Here is a 23691-nt window from a genome sequence, read left to right as displayed (position 1 = left end):
ATTCAGGGAGCAGGAAGTGGAGGGATTATTAGGGTTTTTGTAGAAATATTCAATAAATCAGCCTGAAACACTACTTTTTTAAGCACAATTCTTCTATATCAATATGAGTATAACGCACTGGTACGTTCTTATTTTTTTACACAAAATTTCTCCTTTAAGCAACTTTTCAACTGGCCTTTATTTTTTATTTTTTTTGTAGTTTTTTTTAATTATTTGCCTTCTTCTGACTCGCTCCACCTAAAAAACAAATGCTCTGTAAGGCTACACATTTATTGTCTTTACTACTTTTTATTACTCCAGGCTCTTATTCAAATCACTGCATGGCTGCTGGGGTAATTTGGACCCTAGTAACCAGATTGCTACAATTACAAACTGGAGAGCTGCTAAATTAAAGGATAAATAATCTAAAAACCACAAATAATAAAAAATGAAAACCAATTACAAATGGTCTCGCTACATCATACTAAAAGTTAACTTAAAGGTGAACAACCCCTTTAATATATAAGAAGTTAAACATGTCCTCTCATACACACTGCTTTGTGGTTTTGATCTCCCTTCAAATTTTGAAGAAGGAGGTGAGAAGGAGGTAGGTGCAGAGAAGCGTCTATGTATACAACCTCCGTGGATCAGGGTGATTGCATACCCTTTTCTGCCCCGTTCTCACTAAACCTGGGTGACAGAAGTATAGAATGTTAAGTGCAGTTGTATGAATTTATTACAATTACCTTTGTTGAGGAGCACCATCGTTGCTTCACAGTGGACACTGTCATCTAGTTCTGAATTAGCAGCCAGACCATTTGCCAAGTTGCCTGCTCCTTTTTTCGTTCTTTCGAAGAACTGATGTATAGATGAATTGAACCTGCGCAGGAATCAACTCCATGTAAGTCAGTTTCCAATAAATCAAAGCAACTTGCTATTTCAAACATAAATAACGGCTTCAGTTGCCATTGATATGACTTTCAGGGGGCTATGCCACAAGTTAAAACTTAGGTATTAAATACTTTAAGAAAAAAAGGCAAACTGTAATGTACCCATACTGGTTTCAAGGAGTAGGCACAGAATCCGAATTAAGCTCACTTAAAGGGGTTGTTCACCTTTAAATTAACTCCTAGGGTTATGTAGAGAGTGATATTCTGAGTCAATTTGCAATTGGTTTTAATTTTTTATTATTTATAGATTTAGTTATTTCGCTTTTCATTCAGCAGCTCTCCAGTTTGCAATTTCAGCAATCTGGTTACTAGGGTCAATAAGAGACTGGGATAGGAATAAGAGAGTTCCTGAATAGAAAGAGGAGTAATAAAAAGTAGCAATAACAATACATCTGTAGCTTTACAGAGCATTTGTTTTTTAGATGGGGTCAGTAACCCCCACTTGAAAGCTGGATTGAGTCAGAAGAAAAAAGGCTAATAATTCAAAAACTATAAAAAAATAAAATAATGAAAACCAATTGAAAGGTTGCTTACAATTGGCAGTTCTATAACATTACTAAAAGTTAACTTCAAGGTGAACCACCCCTTTAAACAAAGGAGTCATGTAGCAGTAATATAGGGGGGCATTAGGACCCTTGACTTTGATCCACAAGTTTGTACTCCTGCCTGTGTCTTTGTACTTACTTCATTATGAGAATGTAAACAGCGTACATCATGACAAGGATCAGGGATTCCCACCTGGGAGGAGACACATGATTATTATATGATGCCAAATTTCCCCACCAACATGCCATGTCTAAAGGTTACATTTTACATTTTTCAGGGGACCAGGAAAAAATTATGTAAAATTCAGGAAAATGTGTTAAAGTAACTTTTTCTTCAAGTACTGAAAGGATATAAGCACAGGAGTCTGTTTTACTTTGAGATACAATATTTACTGTGTTAATAACAAGGGTTTAGCTTTGCAGCATAAATATTACACTATGGGCAAGGCCTCTCTGTCAGTCACATACACAACCTAAAGCAGTAAGTGATTGGTGCAGGACTGTATAAGGGGCAGACTCATTGGCATAAAACATTTACAGGCAGAACCATTGCAAAATATAGATCTTGTTAGTATTTTAAACCTCTTTATTTCACAAATAATAATAATTCATGTTTTCAGAACAAAATTTTGATTTAAAATCCGGGAAAACATTACTTAAAATCATGGAAATGCACACATTGAAATTCATTATAAATTGGCGGGACCACAAATAAAAAATGTAAAATGCAGGAAAACTTAAAATCAGGGGACTTAAAATCGAGGTTTCACTGTAAATAAATAAATGTGCAAACAAGTATGACTAAACAGGAACAGAATCTATTATCTGTAAGGCTCCAAATTATGGAAAGTCTGTCTCCAATAGACTCCATTTTATCTAAATATTCCAAATGATTTCCTTTTTCTCTGTAATAATAAAACAGTACCTTGTACTTGATCCCAACTAAGATATATTGGGTTTATTTATACTTATAATAGCAACACACATGTAACAGCTCCAGCTGCATGGCACATGCGGAGCTTTGTTTTCCGAAGTTGCCTAAAGTTGCCTCACAAGGAAACTTCGGGCTACTTCAGAATAGAAGCGCAGCGTGTGCCATGCCGCAGGCGTTTTTTCATTATAGTTGGCGGAAGGCAGGAGGAAGCCATTCGGGGAGATTAGTCGCCCCAAAAGAAGAGGAGATTAGTCGCCAGTCGACAATCTCCCCGAATCGCCAGGTGTGACCTTACCCTAAGAGCTGAAATTCTGTTTTTTTTCCATAGGAATTTCAGGCTCTGCTAGTGCACAATTGCATTCACCGCACTAGCGATACTGTCCCCCCTTGGGCTGCTCCGGCAAGGACCCCCAGGACGCCACTGCTTGGGGAAGTGTTATATATATATATATTTACTCTTCTTATGGTACACACAATTAGAGTGTAGGGAATGCAACACTGTACTTACTGCTTGCCATAAGATAAGTGGTAGCACAGGTAAGGGGTGAAAGGGAGGCTCTGTTAATCCTCCGTCTGCTCATGAATAAAGCACAGATGCAGGCAGCATTGTATTCATGGGGCAGAGTCCTGCAGCCTTCGAGCATTCTGGGGATTCTTTTGCAACATACACATTGCCTATTATAGAATGTGAGTCCTGTGATCATTGTGACTCTGTTTCTGGACTACATCTCCCATAATTATCAGGCTGCAGGATGATGCAAAGCATAGGGATCCTAAAATAAACTCTTCCTTCTCTTTTTATCAGCTTAAGTTCACTTGGGCACCCAGGGAATTTTGATTTCAGGAATTACAGAGAACACCACGACCAAACTAAAGCACAACTTGGATCCAATCAATCAACATTCAGTCTTGAGTGGGAACATAAATATCGCAATGAAAATGACTGTGTGGCTGTTGCCCAGTGCAATCGTCCCCTCTGTAGAGCCTATAATCACTGTGTATATAAATGTTACTCATGTAACCAGTAAAAGGCCAGTATGGTCCCATTTGTATATTTTTTGTAGTGCAGTTGTGACTCAGATTATGTTGTTAAAGGATAAGTCTACCACCCTGCTCTGCAGCTGTTAGTTGACTTCTCTGCAGCACAACTTTATTACATGCCGCATCAGGTATTAATATTATCTTGCAATAATGAAGTGTTCCCTGTCAGTTTTTACCACCAGAGTGACTTCATTGGTGTAAGTTTGTTAGATATTCATGGGATTTGATCCAGCAACTTTTTATCAGCTTGTCTTACTCAGTGGTTATGGAAAAGTATTTGGAACATGAAAGGCTCCTGGATCAGCTCCCAGCAATTCTCTGCATAAATAAGCACTGCCTGTACGGCACATGTAGAAATGGACCCTGGGTCTCAGCCTCTCTATGATTATGTGTAACTGTAGTGCAAGCAGACCCTGCTGGGGGTATAGGAGGCCCATTGGGGCACTAAATGATAATCAGTTTCAGTATAGTATGGGGCTCTGACCACCAATATCTTTTTATTTTTTATTAACATGTGGGTACCCTAGCCACCAATATTTTTTTTGTTTTTTTACTGTGTAGTGGGGGGCGGACCTGTAGGTGGGGCTTGCGGTGGGCTGGGCCCAGGAAATTTTGTTGTATGGGGCCCTGCGATTTCTGATGCGGCCCTGGGGGTCACTGACTCCCATCTAAAAAACAAATGCTCTGTACAAATTTGCAAATTGTTTCAAAATATCACTTTCTACATCATACTAAAAGTTAACTCAAAGGTGAAAAACCCCTTTAAGCTGGGATTTTATGGGGGGGTTTTTTGTGTCCCCTATGAAATTATTTTTCTCTCATTTTAAGTCATTTTTTTACAGTTCACATCAATTCTACAGTCAAACCCTAATTTTACTCTCCCAGTTTTTTTGGTTGCCTGGAAAATGTAAAATCTGGGTTTGCTCTTGCCCACCATACATTGATACATCTGTCTGTCTGTCTGTCTGTCTGTCATAATAACTGTGTTGTTATCAGTAACAGTATTGGTATAGAATATTAGTACAACTAGAGACATGCCAATTCTGTAGTACAGTTTATAGTAAAACAAATTGCATAAAATAACTTCTACTTACCAGGAAACCGTCTCGTCATAAATGAACTGTAAATGAAAACAAAAAAAAGTATGATTGGGATATGACATAAATAAGTTCACTGACATTACTTATTACAATATGGAATGTTTATTCTCTTTGACCTTGTTCTAATGTTTCCAGCACAACAAACTATATTTAAATACATTATTTATATACCTCCTTTCCTATAACAGTACTCATTTAAGCCAGAGCTAATTTGAGTTTGTACAAAAAAACAAATATATTTGCCACTGTTTTAGACTTACATGGAATGAGCAGAGACTTTCACCAAACCAAATAGAAAAATAAAATATTCAGGATTTACCAATCATGGTTTGAAATATTTAATACTTGTCAATACTCTGCATTGCCAAATATGAGTCCCTATACGCTGTTTAGGGTGGGTCTCCCAAGGTGAAATGTTTTTCCTATAACAAGAGTCGGAATATAATCAAGGTGCAAAACTGGTTGTCAACAGATTTTTGGGTCATAAAGCTGATGTCTATCTAGAGAGGAAAAAACAATATTCTATAACAATGCTGTATGCAGTACATATATATATATATATATATCAAAAATCTTCAGACCAGCACTCCCTTTAAAAGTTTAGTAATTTTATTATCATTCTGTAGTATCCAGAATAGATACTACAGAATGATAATAAAATTACTAAACTTTTAAAGGGAGTGCCGGTCTGAAGATTTTTGATACATAAACAATTACCGTGCACCCGCCATTGACAGCAGCTATGGAGTGTGGATACTCATTGGAAAATATATATATATGTAACCAAACACTCACATTCTGAGTCAGTCTTCAATTGCAGTGGGTGCTGGTTCAATTAGTGTTATATAAAGTTCAGAAGGACCCGCACTCCAATATCAATAACCCATCAAGTATTATTATTCATATTTGTGTATCCAATGTTTTGGTCCACATTCAGTGCGGGTATTTCTGAACTTTATATATATATATATATATATGTATATATATATATTTATCCAGGTATGAGTACCATTATCTGTAAACCCATTATCCAGAAAGCTCTGAATTTACGAGAAGGCCATCACCCATAGACTTTTAAATAATTCACATTATTTACAATTATTTTCTTTTTCTCTGTAATAATGAAATAGTTCATTGTACTTGATCCCAACTAAGATAGAACTAATCCTTACGGGAAGCAAAACCAGCCTATTGGGTTATTTAATGTTTAAATTATGAAGACAAAGTACGAGGATCCAAGATCTGTTATCTAGAAAACCCCAGGTCCCGAGCATTCTGGATAACAAGTCTCATACCTATATATAAAGCAGCAAAATTACTGCAAAAAATTAAATAGCTTTAACTGTACCACAAATTCCTCCATCCTTTGTACTGAAAAGTTATTCAGGTCACCACTAGATGACACCACAATACAACTTTCCCATATGCCAGACACAGAATCTAACAGAAGCCAGTGAATACAATGTTTCCTAGAAGGCTGCGCCAATGAAGCGTGTATATATAACAATGCATCATTTGCCCTTTAAATTCAAATCTCACATACTGGGCATCCACGTGATTGATAAACAGCAGAATTTAGCTCTGAAAAAGAAAGGCAAATCTGTCCTTGTCATTAGAAAAAAAAGTATTTTGCAAGACTGATACAAATTGAAATCTATTTGTCAAGGAAAGTCAGTTTTATCTCTTTCATAAGAAGTCACCGAACAATGCATTTATTTCACTTCTGGCAGAAACATGGATAACCAAATGCAGAAAATCTGTGCATGAGTCAAACAGAGATTTGCACTGTGCTAGCTGGACATCTGACTGCATTTACTATACAAATAGTCTGATGCTGGATCCTTTATCCGGAAACCCATTATCCAGAAAGCTCCGAATTATCACACCTAGATCTTACACATTCACATGGTTGAGAATTGATCCCAACTAAGATATAATTAATCCTTATTGGAGGCAAAACATTTGGTTTATTTAATTTTTAAATGATTTTCTAGTAGACTCAAGGCATGGAGATTTAAATTACAGAATAACCCCAGGTCCCGAGCATTCAGGATAACAGGTCCCATACCTATACAAGTATATATGGACTGGGAGCTCCATGGGAGCTTAGACACTTGTGTAAGAGCAACTGCCATGAGGAAGATAGAAGGCCATATTTATAGGAACTGAAGAGGGCACGTGTTTGGGTCTGTATAATGCCATCCAGGATACATTTCTGCAGCAACAATAGTAAAGTTACAAGATTGTGCAAAAAATCGGAAAAAGCTGCACTGAACATGAGTGGAAGGTGTGCAAAAGAACGACTACGAAATGTCCTATATGTGCTCATAGTGGCCTGTAGCTCTTGTTATTAGCAATTAAACTATACTATGGTCATTATGGTTCATTTAGAGGGGTTGAACCCAACTTAACTATGTTACTGAATGTAACTATGAATGACCATAAAATGCAAAAGATCATTTCTAGGAGTATCTACGTACTAGGGATGCACCGAACAAACATTTTCCATATTTGGCTAAATCCCAGAATCCTCCATGATTTGCTTTATATAGGGCTCGGATTTGGTTCAGCCAGGCTCTTGGATTCAGCCAAATCTGAATCCTGCTAAAAAAAAAAAAGGCTTGGCTGAAACCCAAATCGGGGCATCCTTACTATGTAAAAGTGACAAAGTGACAGCACGTGCATTAAAAAGGAAGAGAGGATTATCAGTTAAATGTAGAGATTTAGTTGCAGAATAAATGCAGTTGAGCCGTTTAGTAAAATAAGCCCCGTGGAGAGTTTCAGGAAATCTCACCATAAGAAAAAACCAACAGGACAATATGATAATACAGCGAGAAACAAGAATTATCCATGCGATTTTGTGCTACAGAATAAGCGTCAACCAGGCAAATCTATTCTCTTTCCGGCCTTTCTCCATACAAAGGTGTTGAAGTCCATTAGCTACCTATAAGACAGGCTCACAATGGACAACGCTCCTCCTGTGTAACGCAGTCCATTATGTGTTATCCATAAAGACTTCCCACCAAATCTTCCTCTGTACAAACACGACTGATCCTCAGGCAAATCAGCTCAGCTGCATCCCATTGATAAGAATATTTCTCAGACAACAATTTCCTTATCTAACAGACAGACCAAATGCCCAAAAGCCTCTTTTTTATGCAGCTGGCGGATTGACTACATAATGAGCCTGAGATTAGGATAATTATGATAATGCAAAGCGCCCGTACATTTCAATCAGCTGCGCAAGTGATGGCGGCGGCTCATGTGTCCATAGGAAACTCATAGGCAGAAAGCAGATGCACAACACACACCTTGTATTCTATGGCACAATTAACACATTGTACACATGTCTGTTCCTTTCTTTCTTGTAGCTTTCTGTGTACACATTTAATTAAAGGCCTAGTGAAATGCCCATCAGACATGATTTCTCTATTCATTAGACGCACTTTGTGATGTATGTATCATGCTCATTTGATTTCAGACATATTTCATGCCGACAGCAGAGCTAGGAAACAAACGTCACATTTTAAAGGGTTATCTTGACACAAGTGAGAATAAAAAGGCAAACAAGAACTATGTCAAAGAATGCAAATTCAATATATATATACTGTAGGTATGGGACCGGTTATTTAGAATGCTCGGGACAGATAACAGATCTTTTAGTCATTTGGATCTTCATACCTTAAGTTTACAAAAAAAAAAGCATTAATCATCCCAACAGGCTGGTTTTGCTTCCAATAAGGATTTATTATATCTTAGTTTGGATCAAGTACAAGGTACTGATTTATTATTACAGAGAAAAAGTTTTTAAAAATGTGGATGATTTGGATAAAATGGGAGATGGGCTTTCCGTAATTCAGAGTTTTGTGGATAAAGGGTTACTGGATAATGGATCCCATACCTGTATGCATCTACATTACAACACATGGGTCTATGTTATGTTTCTGCATACGAATGAAAGTGCTAGGAAGTTTGCCCAGGTGCAGTTACCCATAGCAACCAATAAGATCTATGCTTTTAAACAGGTGACCTAGTATAAATATTTAGCTTTTTGGCAGAGTTTTCAGATTCATACCCAAATGCTCATCACATGTTTGTAACAGTCACATCTATGTCCACTATGGATTTGAAAATGGGGCACAACTAGGCTGACCGCCTCCTAAGCACCATACCCCGAACGCATGTGTGTGGCCCCGGCCCTACCCCCAATGCACTTGGCTCTGCTGCTTCTCCTGTAACTCTGCTCCAAGTGTCCTTCAGAAACCCAGAAATATAGATGCATGCTGCCCCTTTAAATGCGCTGTCCTAGGCCTGGGACTGGGCCTAACTACAGTGAATTAACATTCAACCGCTAACTGGTTTTCTTATTGGATTCTTAAAGCTTATGCTCTGATGCTGCTATGGGGGTCAGCCTCATATTTTCAAAATCTCTGTGTTAAAGGATCATCGGCACCTACAATACCTTTAAACACCTTTGCATTAGTATGCAGCCTTAAAACAGAAACTGTTTCAATTGTGTTATTCCTCATTGTTCAACATTAATTCTATGAATAGGGCTTGTGCAGAACATACATTTTACGTATTGTTTTACAACAATTTTTTATTTCTTAAAGGAGAAGGAAAGGTTAAAGCTAAGTAAGCCAGAAAGGTTCACCTTAATATACCAGTAAACCCTAAATATACCAGTAAACCCTCAAAGTAGAGTCCTCTGCATTTCTTCCTTCTATTGAGTACACATGGGCTTCTGTATCAGACTTCCTGCCTTCAGTTTAAACCTCATTGCCCCAGGCGTGAGCATGCTCAGTTTGCTTCTATCCCCCTCCTTCTCTGCTGTAATCTGAGCCCAGAGCTATAAGTGAGCAGGGAGAGACTCAGGCAGGAAGTGATGTCACACCAAGCTAATATTGCAGCTGCTATCCTAAACAAACAGAGAGCTTCTAGAGCTTTTTCCTCAGGTATGGTAAATCATTCTACAGAATAAATATAGCGTTCTAGCTTGCACTATTGCAGCTAATATATTGGCAATAAAATGCCTCCTTAGCTTTCCTCCTCCTTTAAGCTAAGCAGGGCAAGCAGGGTAACGAAAGCTACTCCGTGATTGGTTCTTGCGACGTAGATAATTAGATTTCCAGTTTACAACCCCCTCCCTTGCCCTTTGTTGTTACTGTTTTGTTAGCCAAAGTCCATTATACAGAGAAATTATCTGAGCACTTGTAATCTAATTATCCACATTGCAAGAATCAAACATCCAAGAAATCACAAAAACTATAGATAAACAGGCAAAAACTATGTTTAGCACCAGCCCTATTCATTGTACAAGGGGTATACTGCCCCTTTAAAGGGGTGGTTCATCTTTAAGTTAACTTTTAGTATGTTATAGAATGGCTAATTCTAATCAACTTTTCACTTGGCTTTCATTTTTATTTTTTTATGGGTTTTGAATTTTTTGCCTTCTTCTTCTTACTCTTTCCAGCTCTCAAATGGGGTCACTGACAAGTATTTCTAAGGGATAATATAACTTCCTACAATACTTTTAAATACCTTTGTATGAGTCTCCATGCTTAAATGTAAAATATTATTTTGGATTCGGCCAAACCCCCAAATAGTTTGCGAAAGATTTGGCCGAATACTAACCGAGTGGGAAAACATTTTTTACTTCCTTGTTTTGTGACCAAAAAGTCATGTTATTTCCATCCCTGTCCCTAATTTGCATATGCAGATTAGGATTCGGTTCGGCTGAGCAGAAGGATTCGGCTGAATCAGAATCCTGCTGAAAAAGGCCAAATCCTGGCCAAATCCAGAAGCGTATCCTGGATTCGGTGCATCCCTAAAAACAATATAGTTATTTAAGCCAATATAGTTTGTCTGAAAAAGCTCTGGCCCTATCTGTATGTCCACCAAGTTTTGTAGACTCATTAGTGCTAGTCAATTGCTTAGGGTGCTATAATTGCCCAGGGTCCTTGTCAACGCTCACTAACTGGGGGCTCAGTGGGAGGAGTTAAGAGTGGAGCTGGTACAAGGAAAACAAAATAATCTGAAAGCACCTCCTTTATTTACCTTCCTCTCTAAATCTAAAGTAATGAAGACTTAGGGTCAGGCCACACTGGGAGTTTTGGGGAGATTTGGTCGCCTGGCGACTAATCGCCTCGTTTTTGCGGCAACCAATCTCCCCAAACGCCTTCCCTGACTCTGCGCCTTTTCCAATTCGTTTTCACTTCGGGCGACTTCAGAAAATGAACAGCCGCGTGTGATTAGCGCCAGCGTTTTTTAATTTTAGCAGGCGCAGAGTCGGGGAAGGCGTTTGGGGAGATTGGTCGCCGCAAAAATGAGGCGATTAGATCGCCAGGTGACCATATCTCCCCAAAACGCCCAGTGTGGACTTACCCTTAAAGGATGATCTTTCCAATTGTGCTCTATAATTGCAAAACCAGCCACCCTTTTCTGACTATATATTGTATGCAGTTTTTACACAGCTATTCCATGCATGCATGTGTTGAAGAACACTATACAGAATACAGGGTAAAGTACTTACCACAATGAGAGCGATGACAGACAGAGTATAATAGGTGGCATCCCGCAGCAGACACCAGGCCGAGAGCATAACAACCTGCCAGTAGGAAGAAGTACAAGACATATAAGTAATTGTAAATAATGGCAAGTTCATTGTACTTTTATTCAATAGCAAATCTATGCTTTGATATTAATTAAGCACTGTTATAAATAAAGACCCTCTCATTATGTTGAACAGAACATAAAACATACACTACCCCATGTGCTAATTTACAGATGGCTAAAAAACACCATTTACAGGTATAGAATCTGTTATCCAGAAACCCATTATCCCGAAGGCTCCAAATTACGGCAAGGCCATCTCCCATAGACATTTTAATAAAATAATTAACATTTTTAAAAATGACTTAATTTTCCTTGGTGATAACAAAAAAGTACCCTGTACTTGATCCCAGCTAACATATAATTAATCCTTACTAGAAGAATCCCATTGGGTTTAATTAATATTTAAATAATTTTTTAGTAGATTTAAGGAATGGTGATTCAAATTACAGAAAGATCCCTCATCTGGAAAACCCCAGGTCCCCAAGTATCCTGGATAACAGGTCCCATACCTGTATTAACAAACTTTAATTCTGTTAGTCCTCCATCCCCAAAGATGGACACCCAGTGTAAGTATGTAACCCCAGCTCCAGGCCATTATGCATATAATAAAAATCTTTGGTTCTTATGCCCAGGGTTTGTGTATGTAGAGCTCACTAACAAATTCCTCAGATAATTATTCTCTTTTTTTTTTATCTCTCTTTTTTTATTTAGGTCCATTTCTAATAGGGATGCAACGAATCCAGGATTCGGTTCGGAATTCTGCCTTCTTTTAGCAGGATTTGGATTCGGCCAAATCCTTCTGCCCGGCTGAACGAATACTAATTTGCATATGCAAATTATTTGCATATGCAAATTAGGGGAGGGGAGAGAAATCGTGTGACTTTTTTTCACAAAACAAGGAAGTGAAATTTTTTTTCCCTTTCACACCCCTAATTTGCATATGCAAATTAGGATTCAGATTCGTTTCGATATTCGGCCGAATCTTTTGCAAAGGATTTAGGGGGGTCGGCCGAATCCAAAATAGTGGATACGGTGCATCCGTAATTTCTAATAAGAAATTTTAATTAAACTGAACCTAGTATGAAGCATAATAAATGAATTTGAGTATGAAGAATACTGTGGTGTTTTTACACAGGCACAAATTAAAAGGAAAATATCAGTTGCAAAGTTGCCTAAAGGGGTTGTTCACCTTTAGATGAACTTTTAGTATGATATAGAGAGTGATATTCTGAGACAATTAGCAATTGGTTTTAATGTTTTATTATTTGTTGTTTTTGAGTTATTTAGCAACTCTCTGGTTACTAGGGTCCAAATTACCCTAGTAACCATTCAGTGATTTCAATAAGAGACTGGAATATGAATAGGAGAGGCCTGAATAGAAAGCTGAGTAATAAAAGTAGCAATAACAATACATTTGTAGCTTTACAGAGCATATGTTTTTAGATGGGGTCAGTGACCCCCATTTGAATGCTGGAAAGAGTCATAAGAAGAAGGCAAACGCACAACATATAAATAATGAAGACCGATGAAAAAGTTGCTTAGAATTGGCCAGTATTTAGCATACTTAGGGGTCCATTTACTTAGCTCGAGTAAAGGAATAGAATAAAAAAATTCTTTGAATTTCGAATGTTTTTTTTGGCTACTTCGACCATCGAATTGGCTACTTCGACTACAACTTTGAATCGAACGATTCAAACTAAAAATCGTTCGAATATTCGATAGTCGAAGTACTGTCTCTTTAAAAAAAACTTCCGACACCCTACTTCGCCACTAAAACCTACCGAGGTGCAATGTTAGCCTATGGGGAAGGTCCCCATAGGCTTTGTAACAATTTTTCGGTCGATGAAAAATCGTTTGAACTATGGATTAAAATCCTTCGAATCGAACGATTCGAAGGATCTAATTGTTCGATCGAAGATTTTTCGTTCGATCATTCAATCGAACTATTTGCGGTAAATCCTTTGACCTCGATATTCGAATTCGAAGGATTTACATTCGGCAGTCGAGTATCGAGGGTTAATTAACCCTCGATATTCGACCATATGTAAATTTGCCCCTTAAAGTTAACTTAAAGGTGAACCACCCATTTAAAGTACATCCAAATGCAAGATAAGTTGAACGTCCCATTAAATGCTGTATTGGATGATTGGTTGCCTATATAGACCAAAGGACCAATCACTTTTGGATCATTGAACAAGGCAGAGAATATTGTTATTATCTAAGGAACAAGGACCTTTTTTGAAATTTATATTAATGTACTATGGGAGTACAGACCCATTCAACGCCTTTTGCTGCCCATGTCTGGTGTTGAGAAAACAACAAGTGGCACCAAGCCTCTCAGAGTATGAGGTATGCAATTGAATAAAGAATATTCTGGGGTGCCATCTGCATTAAAATAAGCACAAAAAGTGCCAATGGGGCTTTCAGTACCGAGCAGTAAAAGAAGAAAACAGGAGTGATCTGTGAGGAACCAGATTTAGAAACAGGAAAGGAATGGTCGATGTTTACAGGACAGGTGGTTGGGGGAAATCCTGAGCAACTTAATTACAAATACCACAGAGGGCAGACAATTGGAGTAGGTAGATAATACTTGCTATAACAAGAAACTCAATGTTCTCTTCCACATAGCTTTCCATAGACTGGGTTACACAGATTGAACATTCCCTAAAGGCATTATATATATATATATATATAATATTCACTTAGTTTGCAAGTTAAACTGTATTTTTTATTTAACTAGTAGGGATGTAGCGAACGTCGGAAAAAATGTTCGCGAACATATTCGCGAACTTGCGTCAAAAATGCGAACGGTTCGCGAACGTCGCGAACCCCATAGACTTCAATGGGAAGGCGAATTTTAAAAGCTAGAAAAGACATTTCTGGCCAGAAAAATGATTTTAAAGTTGTTTAAAGGGTGCAACGACCTGGACAGTGCCATGCCAGAGGGGCATCAAGGGCAAAAATGTTTCTAAAAAATCCATTGTTGACACAGCGCTGCGTTTTGTGCTGTAAAGGGCAGAAATCACACTACATTTCTAAACCTGTGTAATAAAATGCTTTAAAACGTCCGGCGTCTACATGCCAATCAAGTCGTGTAAAGGTTACAGCCTGTTCACACGCAAAGACGAAACGCGGTGCTTACTGCAACGCAAAAAGACGCAAAGAGCTTTAATGAATGATACCGTCAAGTGAGCAAATAATAGTTTTTAATTACTAGTTGCTTGTCACCTCCAGGATGTTCGTCCTGTTGGTGGCAATATTTCTGTAGTGGTGTGTTTAGCAGTCACCGTGCTTGTGCGCACGTGCACGGTCAGGCAGAGGTAATTCAATGTACAGTGAAGTGAACCAAAAAACACTGATTCTGCAGTGTGGGCCCAGTTTTGGTCTACTTTATTGATCACCTGCGGTGACCATAAAAGATGCGATTTTGCCACTGTTGCAGAACCCTGAAAAATTAGGCATGTGTACTTTCCTGAAAAATTATGTTTTTTTTGTCGCAGCCACTGAACCAGAAGTCCAGAAACAATATGCCATATAAATGCTGAAAATATTAATTTTTTTTTGTGGCAGCCACTGCAGCACAGAGGCCAGAAAAAATATGCCATATAAATGCAAACAATATTAATTTTTTTTGTCGCAGCCACTGCAGCACAGAGGCCAGAAAAAATATGCCATATAAATGCAAACAATATTAATTTTTTTTTGTCGCAGCCACTGCAGCACAGAGGCCAGGAAAAATATGCCATATAAATGCTAACAATATAAATTTTTTTTGTCGCAGACACTGAAGCACAGAGGCCAGAAAAAATATGCCATATAAATGCTGAAAATATTCTGTTTTTTTTGGCCGCAGCCACTGAAGCACAGAGGCCAGAAAAAATATGCCATATAAATGCTGAAAATATTCATTTATTTTTGTTGCAGCCACTGAAGCACAGAGGCCGAAACAATATGCCATATAAATGCTGAAAATATTCATTTTTTTGTCACAGCCACTGAAGCACAGAGGCCAGAAAAAATATGCCATATAAATGCTGAAAATATTCTGTTTTTTTTGGTCGCAGCCACTGAAGCACAGAGGCCAGAAAAAATATGCCATATAAATGCTGAAAATATTCATTTATTTTTGTCGCAGCCACTGAAGCACAGAGGCCGAAACAATATGCCATATAAATGCTGAAAATATTCATTTTTTTGTCACAGCCACTGAAGCACAGAGGCCAGAAAAAATATGCCATATAAATGCTGAAAATATTCTGTTTTTTTTGGTCGCAGCCACTGCAGCACAGAGGCCAGAAAAAATATGCCATATAAATGCAAACAATATTAATTTTTTTTGTCGCAGCCACTGCAGCACAGAGGCCAGGAAAAATATGCCATATAAATGCTAACAATATAAATTTTTTTTGTCGCAGACACTGAAGCACAGAGGCCAGAAAAAATATGCCATATAAATGCTGAAAATATTCTGTTTTTTTTGGCCGCAGCCACTGAAGCACAGAGGCCAGAAAAAATATGCCATATAAATGCTGAAAATATTCATTTATTTTTGTCGCAGCCACTGAAGCACAGAGGCCGAAACAATATGCCATATAAATGCTGAAAATATTCATTTTTTTGTCACAGCCACTGAAGCACAGAGGCCAGAAAAAATATGCCATATAAATGCTGAAAATATTCTGTTTTTTTTGGCCGCAGCCACTGAAGCACAGAGGCCAGAAAAAATATGCCATATAAATGCTGAAAATATTCTGTTTTTTTTGGTCGCAGCCACTGCAGCACAGAGGCCAGAAAAAATATGCGATATAAATGCAAACAATATTAATTTTTTTTTGTCGCAGCCACTGCAGCACAGAGGCCAGAAAAAATATGCCATATAAATGCTGAAAATATTCATTTTTTTTGTCACAGCCACTGAAGCACAGAGGCCAGAAAAAATATGCCATATAAATGCTGAAAATATTCTGTTTTTTTTGGTCGCAGCCACTGAAGCACAGAGGCCAGAAAAACTCAGGATTTACCTGGATTCAAATTAAACCAGTAGGGTTTGCACCCTAGTTTGTAACGGTGGTGGAGGGAGGAGGAAGCTAAAGGACAGCTGTATGTGGAGTCATGAGGCGTGCAGAGAAGGACAGCTGCATGGGGAGTCAGAATCAGAAACTCAGAACAAGTCTTCCGGCGTGCAGTAACCCTCCGAGATCCACCCCTCATTCATTTTAATAAATGTCAGGTAATCCACACTTTTGTGACCTAGGCGAGTTCTCTTCTCAGTTACAATCCCTCCTGCTGCACTGAAGGTCCTTTCTGAGAGGACACTTGAGGCGGGGCAAGACAAGAGGTTCATGGCAAATTGTGACAGCTCTGGCCACAGATCAAGCCTGCGCACCCAGTAGTCCAGGGGTTCATCCTCAGAGTGTCGATATCTGCAGTTAATGCCAGGTAGTCCGCTACCTGCCGGTCGAGGCGTTCTTTGAGGGTGGATCCCGAAGGGTTCTGCCGCTGCCTTGGACTGAAAAACATTTGCATGTCTGACGTTACAGAGTGGCCAAAGTGCTTTGTCCTTGCAGGTGCGCTCGTGGCAGGATTACTGGCACCTCTGCCCCTGGAATGTTGATGAGTTCCTGAAGTGACATCACCCTTAAAAGCATTGTACAACATGTTTTGCAGGCTGGTTTGTAAATGCAGCATCCTTTCAGACTTGTGGTATGTTGGTAACATTTCTGCCACTTTATGCTTGTACCGAGGGTCTAGTAGAGTCGCGACCCAGTACAGGTCCTTCTCCTTAAGCCTCTTGATACGGGGGTCCTTCAACAGGCATGACAGCATGAAAGACCCCATTCTCACAAGGTTGGATGCAGAGGTATCCATCTCCGCTTCCTCGTTATCAAGGACTGCATCATCCACGGTCTCCTCCCCCCAGCCACGTACAAGACCAGGGGTCCCCAAAAGGTCACCACTAGCCCCCTGGGAAGCCTGCTCCTGTTGGTCCTCCTCCTCCACAAAGCCACCTTCCTCCTCTGACTCCACTTCTGACACCTCTCCCTGCGTTGCAGCAGGTGCCTGGGTTCGTTCTGGTGATTCCGACCAGAAATCGTGCGCTTCCTGCTCCTCGTCACGCTGGTCTACAGCCTCATCTGTCACTCGTCGCACGGCACGCTCCAGGAAGAAAGCAAAGGGTATTAGGTCGCTGATGGTGCCTTCGGTGCGACTGACCATATTTGTAACCTCTTCAAAAGGGCGCATGAGCCTGCAGGCATCGCGCATAAGCACCCAGTAACGGGGGAAAAAAATCCCCAGCTCTGCAGATCCAGTCCTACCACCCAGTTCAAACAGGTATTTGTTGACGGCTCTTTGTTGTTGCAGCAGACGTTCCAACATGAGGAGCGTTGAATTCCAGCGAGTCTGGCTGTCGCAAATCAAACGCCTGACTGGCATGTTGTACCGCTGCTGAATGTCAGCAAGGCGTGCCATGGCTGTATAGGAACGTCTGAAATGGGCCGACACCTTCCTGGACTGCCTGAGAACGTCCTGGAATCCTGGGTACTTTGAGACAAAACGTTGTACTATTAAATTCAGAACATGTGCCATGCAGGGCACATGTGTTAAATTGCCCAGTCTCAGTGCTGCCAACAGATTGCTTCCATTGTCACACACCACTTTTCCGATCTTCAGTTGGTGTGGGGTCAGCCACCGATCGGCCTGTGACTGCAGAGATGACAGGAGTACAGATCCGGTATGGTTTTTGCTTTCCAGGTACGTCATCCCCAAGACAGCATGACAACGGCGTACCTGGCACGTCGAATAGCCTAGGGGGAGCTGGGGGTGCACAGGTGTGGAGGAGGAGGAGGACCCAGCAGCAGAGGACGAAGAAGAGGAAGAAGACGAGGTAGAGAGCGAAGGAGGAGTAGAGGTGGTGGCAGAACCGCGTGCAATCCGTGGCGGTGACACCAACTCCACTGTCGTTGTTGAGCCACACATTTCCTGCTTCCCAGCCATGACCAAGTTCACCCAGTGGGCAGTGTAGGTGACATACCTGCCCTGACCATGCTTGGAGGACCATGCGTCAGTAGTCATATGGACCTTTGGCCCAACACTAAGTGACAGAGATGCGGTGACTTGGCTCTGCACATGGTGGTACAGGTGTGGTATTCCCTTTTTTGAAAAAAAATTGCGGCTGGGTACCTTCCACTGCGGTGTCCCAATTGCTACAAATTTGCGGAAGGCCTCAGAGTCCACCAGCTGGTATGGTAAAAGCTGGCGGGCTAAGAGTGCAGACAAGCCAGCTGTCAGACGCCGGGCAAGGGGGTGACTCGCAGACATTGGCTTCTTACGCTCAAACATGGCCCTCACAGAAACTTGGCTGGGGGCAGATGACTGGGAATGGGAACTGGTGGTCAAGGTGGAAGGCGGAGTGGAGGGTGGTTCAGACGGGTCAAGGACAGCAGAGGTAGAGCAGTAAGATGCTGGACCAGAAGGAGGGTGGCTTTTAGTTTGCCTGTTGCCTTTGAGGTGTTGCTCCCAAAGTGCTTTGTGCTTGCCGTTCATGTGCCTTCGCATAGAAGTTGTACCTATGTGGCTGTTGGGCTTCCCAAGACTCAGTTTCTGACTGCACTCATTGCAAATTACAACGCTTTTGTCAGAGGCACACACATTAAAAAAATCCCACACTGCTGACCTTTTTGAGGCTGGCAATCTGGGGGTAAAAGTAGAAGTCGGCGGCGTTGGCGGCAATCGCGGGTGCGTTGGCCGGCTGACCACAGGTGCCGATACATGTTGTTGCCCTACTGTTCCCTGCGAGCTGTCCTCCCTGCTTCTTCTAAGTCTTATTCTCCTCCTGCCTCTCTGACTCTCCGTCTCTCCATCTGAACTATCCTCCTCTTGCTCTCTTCTACTGGGCACCCACAAAACATCAATCTCCTCATCATCATTCTCCTCAGATGCATCAATTTCTTCTAACAGCTCACAGAAGGAAGCAGCAGCGGGGACCTCCTCGTCATCACTCATTATGTCCATCTCTGTTGTGTTCTCTGCCAGAATTAAATCTGGTGTAACGTCCTCATCTCCTTCATCTTCTTCTGCCAATAATGGTTGCGCATCACTCAGTTCAAGAAACTCATGTGAAAATAACTCCTCTGACTCCAGTGAAGAAGGGGCACCGGTGGTGGAGGAAGTGTTACGTGGGGTGCCCATAGCAGTGGAGGATGAGGATGTTGTGGTAAAGTTAGAAACGGTAGAGGATGGGGTGTGCTGTGTAAGCCAGTCAACTACCTCTTCAGCATTTTGGGAGTTCAGGGTCATTGCCTTTTTAAAACTGGGCAATTTCCTAGGGCCACAGGATAGCATAGCAGCACGGCCCCTAGTGCCTCTGCGTGGCGGCCTGCCTTTGCCTGGCATTATTTTTAAAACAAAAACAACAACAACTCAGGTGGTGTTTCTGGAGACGGTATTATTATTGATATTTAGACAGAATGTGAACAAGCTCACAGAGCTAGATGGGAGTGGTTTGAAAATGAAGAACACACTGGGCAAATAATGCCTACAAGGTCAACGTATACACTACAGCAGTGGTGGATACGGAATATATTATTGCTGCTTGAAAAACGTCACTCAGGTGGTGTTTCTGGAGACGGTATTATTATTGATATTTAGACAGAATGTGAACAAGCTCACACAGCTAAGTGGCAGTGGTTTGAAAATGAAGAACACACTGGGCAAATAATGCCTACAAGGTCAACGTATACACTACAGCAGTGGTGGATACGGAATATATTATTGCTGCTTGAAAAACGTCACTCAGGTGGTGTTTCTGGAGACGGTATTATTATTGATATTTAGACAGAATGTGAACAAGCTCACACAGCTAGATGGGAGTTGTTTGAAAATGAAGAAGAAGAAGAACACACTGGGCAAACAAGGCCTACAAGGTCAACGTATACACTACTACAGCAGTGGATACGGAATATATTATTGCTGCCTGAAAAACGTCACTCGGGTGATGTTTCTGGAGACGGTATTATTATTGATATTTAGACAGAATGTGAACAAGCTCACAGAGCTAGATGGCAGTGGTTTGAAAATGAAGAACACACTGGGCAAATAATGCCTACAAGGTCAACGTATACACTACAGCAGTGGTGGATACGGAATATATTATTGCTGCTTGAAAAACGTCACTCAGGTGGTGTTTCTGGAGACGGTATTATTATTGATATTTAGACAGAATGTGAAAAAGCTCACACAGCTAAGTGGCAGTGGTTTGAAAATGAAGAACACACTGGGCAAATAATGCCTACAAGGTCAACGTATACACTACAGCAGTGGTGGATACGGAATATATTATTGCTGCTTGAAAAACGTCACTCAGGTGGTGTTTCTGGAGACGGTATTATTATTGATATTTAGACAGAATGTGAAAAAGCTCACACAGCTAAGTGGCAGTGGTTTGAAAATGAAGAACACACTGGGCAAATAATGCCTACAAGGTCAACGTATACACTACAGCAGTGGTGGATACGGAATATATTATTGCTGCTTGAAAAACGTCACTCAGGTGGTGTTTCTGGAGACGGTATTATTATTGATATTTAGACAGAATGTGAACAAGCTCACACAGCTAAGTGGCAGTGGTTTGAAAATGAAGAACACACTGGGCAAATAATGCCTACAAGGTCAACGTATACACTACAGCAGTGGTGGATACGGAATATATTATTGCTGCTTGAAAAACGTCACTCGGGTGGTGTTTCTAGAGACGGTATTATTATTGATATTTAGACAAAATGTGAATAAGCTCACACAGCTAGATGGAAGTTGTTTGAAAATGAAGAAGAAGAAGAACACACTGGGCAAACAAGGCCTACAAGGTCAACGTATACACTACTACAGCAGTGGATACGGAATATATTATTGCTGCCTGAAAAACGTCACTCGGGTGGTGTTTCTGGAGACGGTATTATTATTGATATTTAGACAGAATGTGAACAAGCTCACAGAGCTAGATGGCAGTGGTTTGAAAATGAAGAACACACTGGGCAAATAATGCCTACAAGGTCAACGTATACACTACAGCAGTGGTGGATACGGAATATATTATTGCTGCTTGAAAAACGTCACTCAGGTGGTGTTTCTGGAGACGGTATTATTATTGATATTTAGACAGAATGTGAACAAGCTCACACAGCTAAGTGGCAGTGGTTTGAAAATGAAGAACACACTGGGCAAATAATGCCTACAAGGTCAACGTATACACTACAGCAGTGGTGGATACGGAATATATTATTGCTGCTTGAAAAACGTCACTCAGGTGGTGTTTCTGGAGACGGTATTATTATTGATATTTAGACAGAATGTGAACAAGCTCACACAGCTAAGTGGCAGTGGTTTGAAAATGAAGAACACACTGGGCAAATAATGCCTACAAGGTCAACGTATACACTACAGCAGTGGTGGATACGGAATATATTATTGCTGCTTGAAAAACGTCACTCAGGTGGTGTTTCTGGAGACGGTATTATTATTGATATTTAGACAGAATGTGAACAAGCTCACACAGCTAAGTGGCAGTGGTTTGAAAATGAAGAACACACTGGGCAAATAATGCCTACAAGGTCAACGTATACACTACAGCAGTGGTGGATACGGAATATATTATTGCTGCTTGAAAAACGTCACTCAGGTGGTGTTTCTGGAGACGGTATTATCATTGATATTTAGACAGAATGTGAACAAGCTCACACAGCTAGATGGCCACTGGGCAAATAATGCCTGCAAGTGCACTACTATTGGTGCACTACTATGAAGAACAGCAAACAGCACTGGACACCTTAAAGAACAGTAAGATAAGTAAAATAAAAATAAAAATTATATGTATATTAAAAAAAAAAAATATTCTCGGGTTGGTGCTGCTGAACTACTAGGAGCAGCACAGTAGCACACCAGTCCCACTCCCCAACACTGCTAGACTAATAGCACTTGGCTGTTAAAGTAGCAAAGTAAAACAACAAAAAAGAAAATAAAAGCAGTCCTTACAAGGACTATTGGGTTATTACAGCAGTCAGCAGATGAGATCAGAAGAGATCAGTGCCCACAGCAGGCAGCTACATACAGAGCACTGCAGTAGAAGGTAGATTACTAGCCAGCAAAGCTACCCTAAAATGTCCCTCAAATCCCTGCAGACTTCTGTCCCTCCAATACAGAGCAGTATCAAGTAGATTACTAGCCAGCAAACTTACTATCAACTGTCCCTCAAATCAGTGAAATCACTAGCAGCTCTCTCCCTACACTAGCTCTTCCAAGCACACACAGGCAGAATGAAAAAACGCTGCAGGGCTTCAGTTTATATATGGAAGGGGAGTGGTCCAGGGGGTGTGGGGGTGGTCCAGGAGGGAGAGCTTCCTGATTGGCTGCCATGTATCTGCTGGTCTGGGGTGAGAGGTCAAAAAAAAGCGCCAGGTAAGGCGAACCCAAAATGGCGAACGTCGCGCGACGTTCGCAAACTTGCGGCGGACGCGAACAGCCGATGTTCGCGCGAACAAGTTCGCCGGCGAACAGTCCGCGACATCCCTATTAACTAGTAAAAAGTGACAACCTTTTGTCCATCTGCAATTAGAGCCTGTACATTACTGGTATATTTAGTAAAATTCCAAGACTTATATACATTACCAGGTTTTCTGATTTTGGGGGACATTTACTGAACAAAATATACCAGGTCAGATGTGTGCATTAGTCAGGTTAGAACACTGCTAGCAAATATTGTAGCTAATATTTTCATAATTTTATATAGGCACACAGTGGAAATAAGGATGTGCTGCTGAGAATTGCCCCAGGGTGGGGCTCCCTAGGGCCTAATCCACTAGGGATCCTGTTGGAATTCTTACAGACCAACCCTGGCTCCAGTGGGAGCTGGTGGTAGTGGGGACAAAAGCACAAACTTGTGCCTCGTCTTCCTACCCTTAGTTCAGGCCCAATTATAACATTGTTTAATTCAGAGACAGGACCCGTTTATACCAATGTTTTTATAAGTCTAGTAATTGGAAGATGAGCACAACTATATCCCTGGACAGAGCTCCTGTAACTAGATAATATCAACTAATAGAAACGGTTAGATTTAGAATTCTCTGCCAGATCCTGTCTAGCTCCCATAAACTGTTTAGTGCCAGAGTTTTAAACCAAGGATGGAAAGATAAATTCCTAGAGCAAGGATATAATGCAAGATTAAATAAAAATCACAAGAGTAAACTTAGGATCTAAGCAGAACGTATATTAAGAGCTATATGACGAACCCAGCAGGAAATACCATTTCCCATTTATAAACGGATATAATAAACTAACAGGAGATGCAATATTAAAAGTTGAATACGTAATCATTTTCCAGATTCTTGTTCTGTGTTATTTAGATTTCATGAAGGTAACTGTTTGGACAAAACTCACTATTTTTTTAAGTGCTTGATCCCGCCTCCTTCCTACCTATGCCACAGCATAAACATCATGAAAATCCACTAACACCAGTGTTTAGTAAACTTAGGGCA

At 40.5% G+C, this 23691-nt stretch overlaps 1 protein-coding gene across 1 annotated transcript in view; it reads right to left on the bottom strand.

Annotated features, from left to right (window-relative positions):
• The window catches only part of LOC108716110 (sodium/potassium/calcium exchanger 3), a 222768-nt gene that overhangs the window by 14318 nt on the left and 184759 nt on the right, over positions 1–23691 (bottom strand). Inside the window, exons 7-10 of the mRNA XM_041562667.1 lie at positions 11082–11156; positions 4544–4569; positions 1614–1667; positions 726–859 (exon numbers count right to left, since the gene is read on the bottom strand). Of these exons, the coding sequence (XP_041418601.1) occupies positions 726–859; positions 1614–1667; positions 4544–4569; positions 11082–11156 (289 nt within the window). The remainder of the gene's footprint in view (positions 1–725; positions 860–1613; positions 1668–4543; positions 4570–11081; positions 11157–23691) is intronic.

The sequence above is a fragment of the Xenopus laevis genome, chromosome 5L, assembly GCF_017654675.1.
Source record: "Xenopus laevis strain J_2021 chromosome 5L, Xenopus_laevis_v10.1, whole genome shotgun sequence".
Classification (NCBI taxonomy): domain Eukaryota; kingdom Metazoa; phylum Chordata; class Amphibia; order Anura; family Pipidae; genus Xenopus; species Xenopus laevis.
Note: the sequence above shows the minus strand (reverse complement) of the source record. Positions and strands in the feature narration are given on the sequence as shown.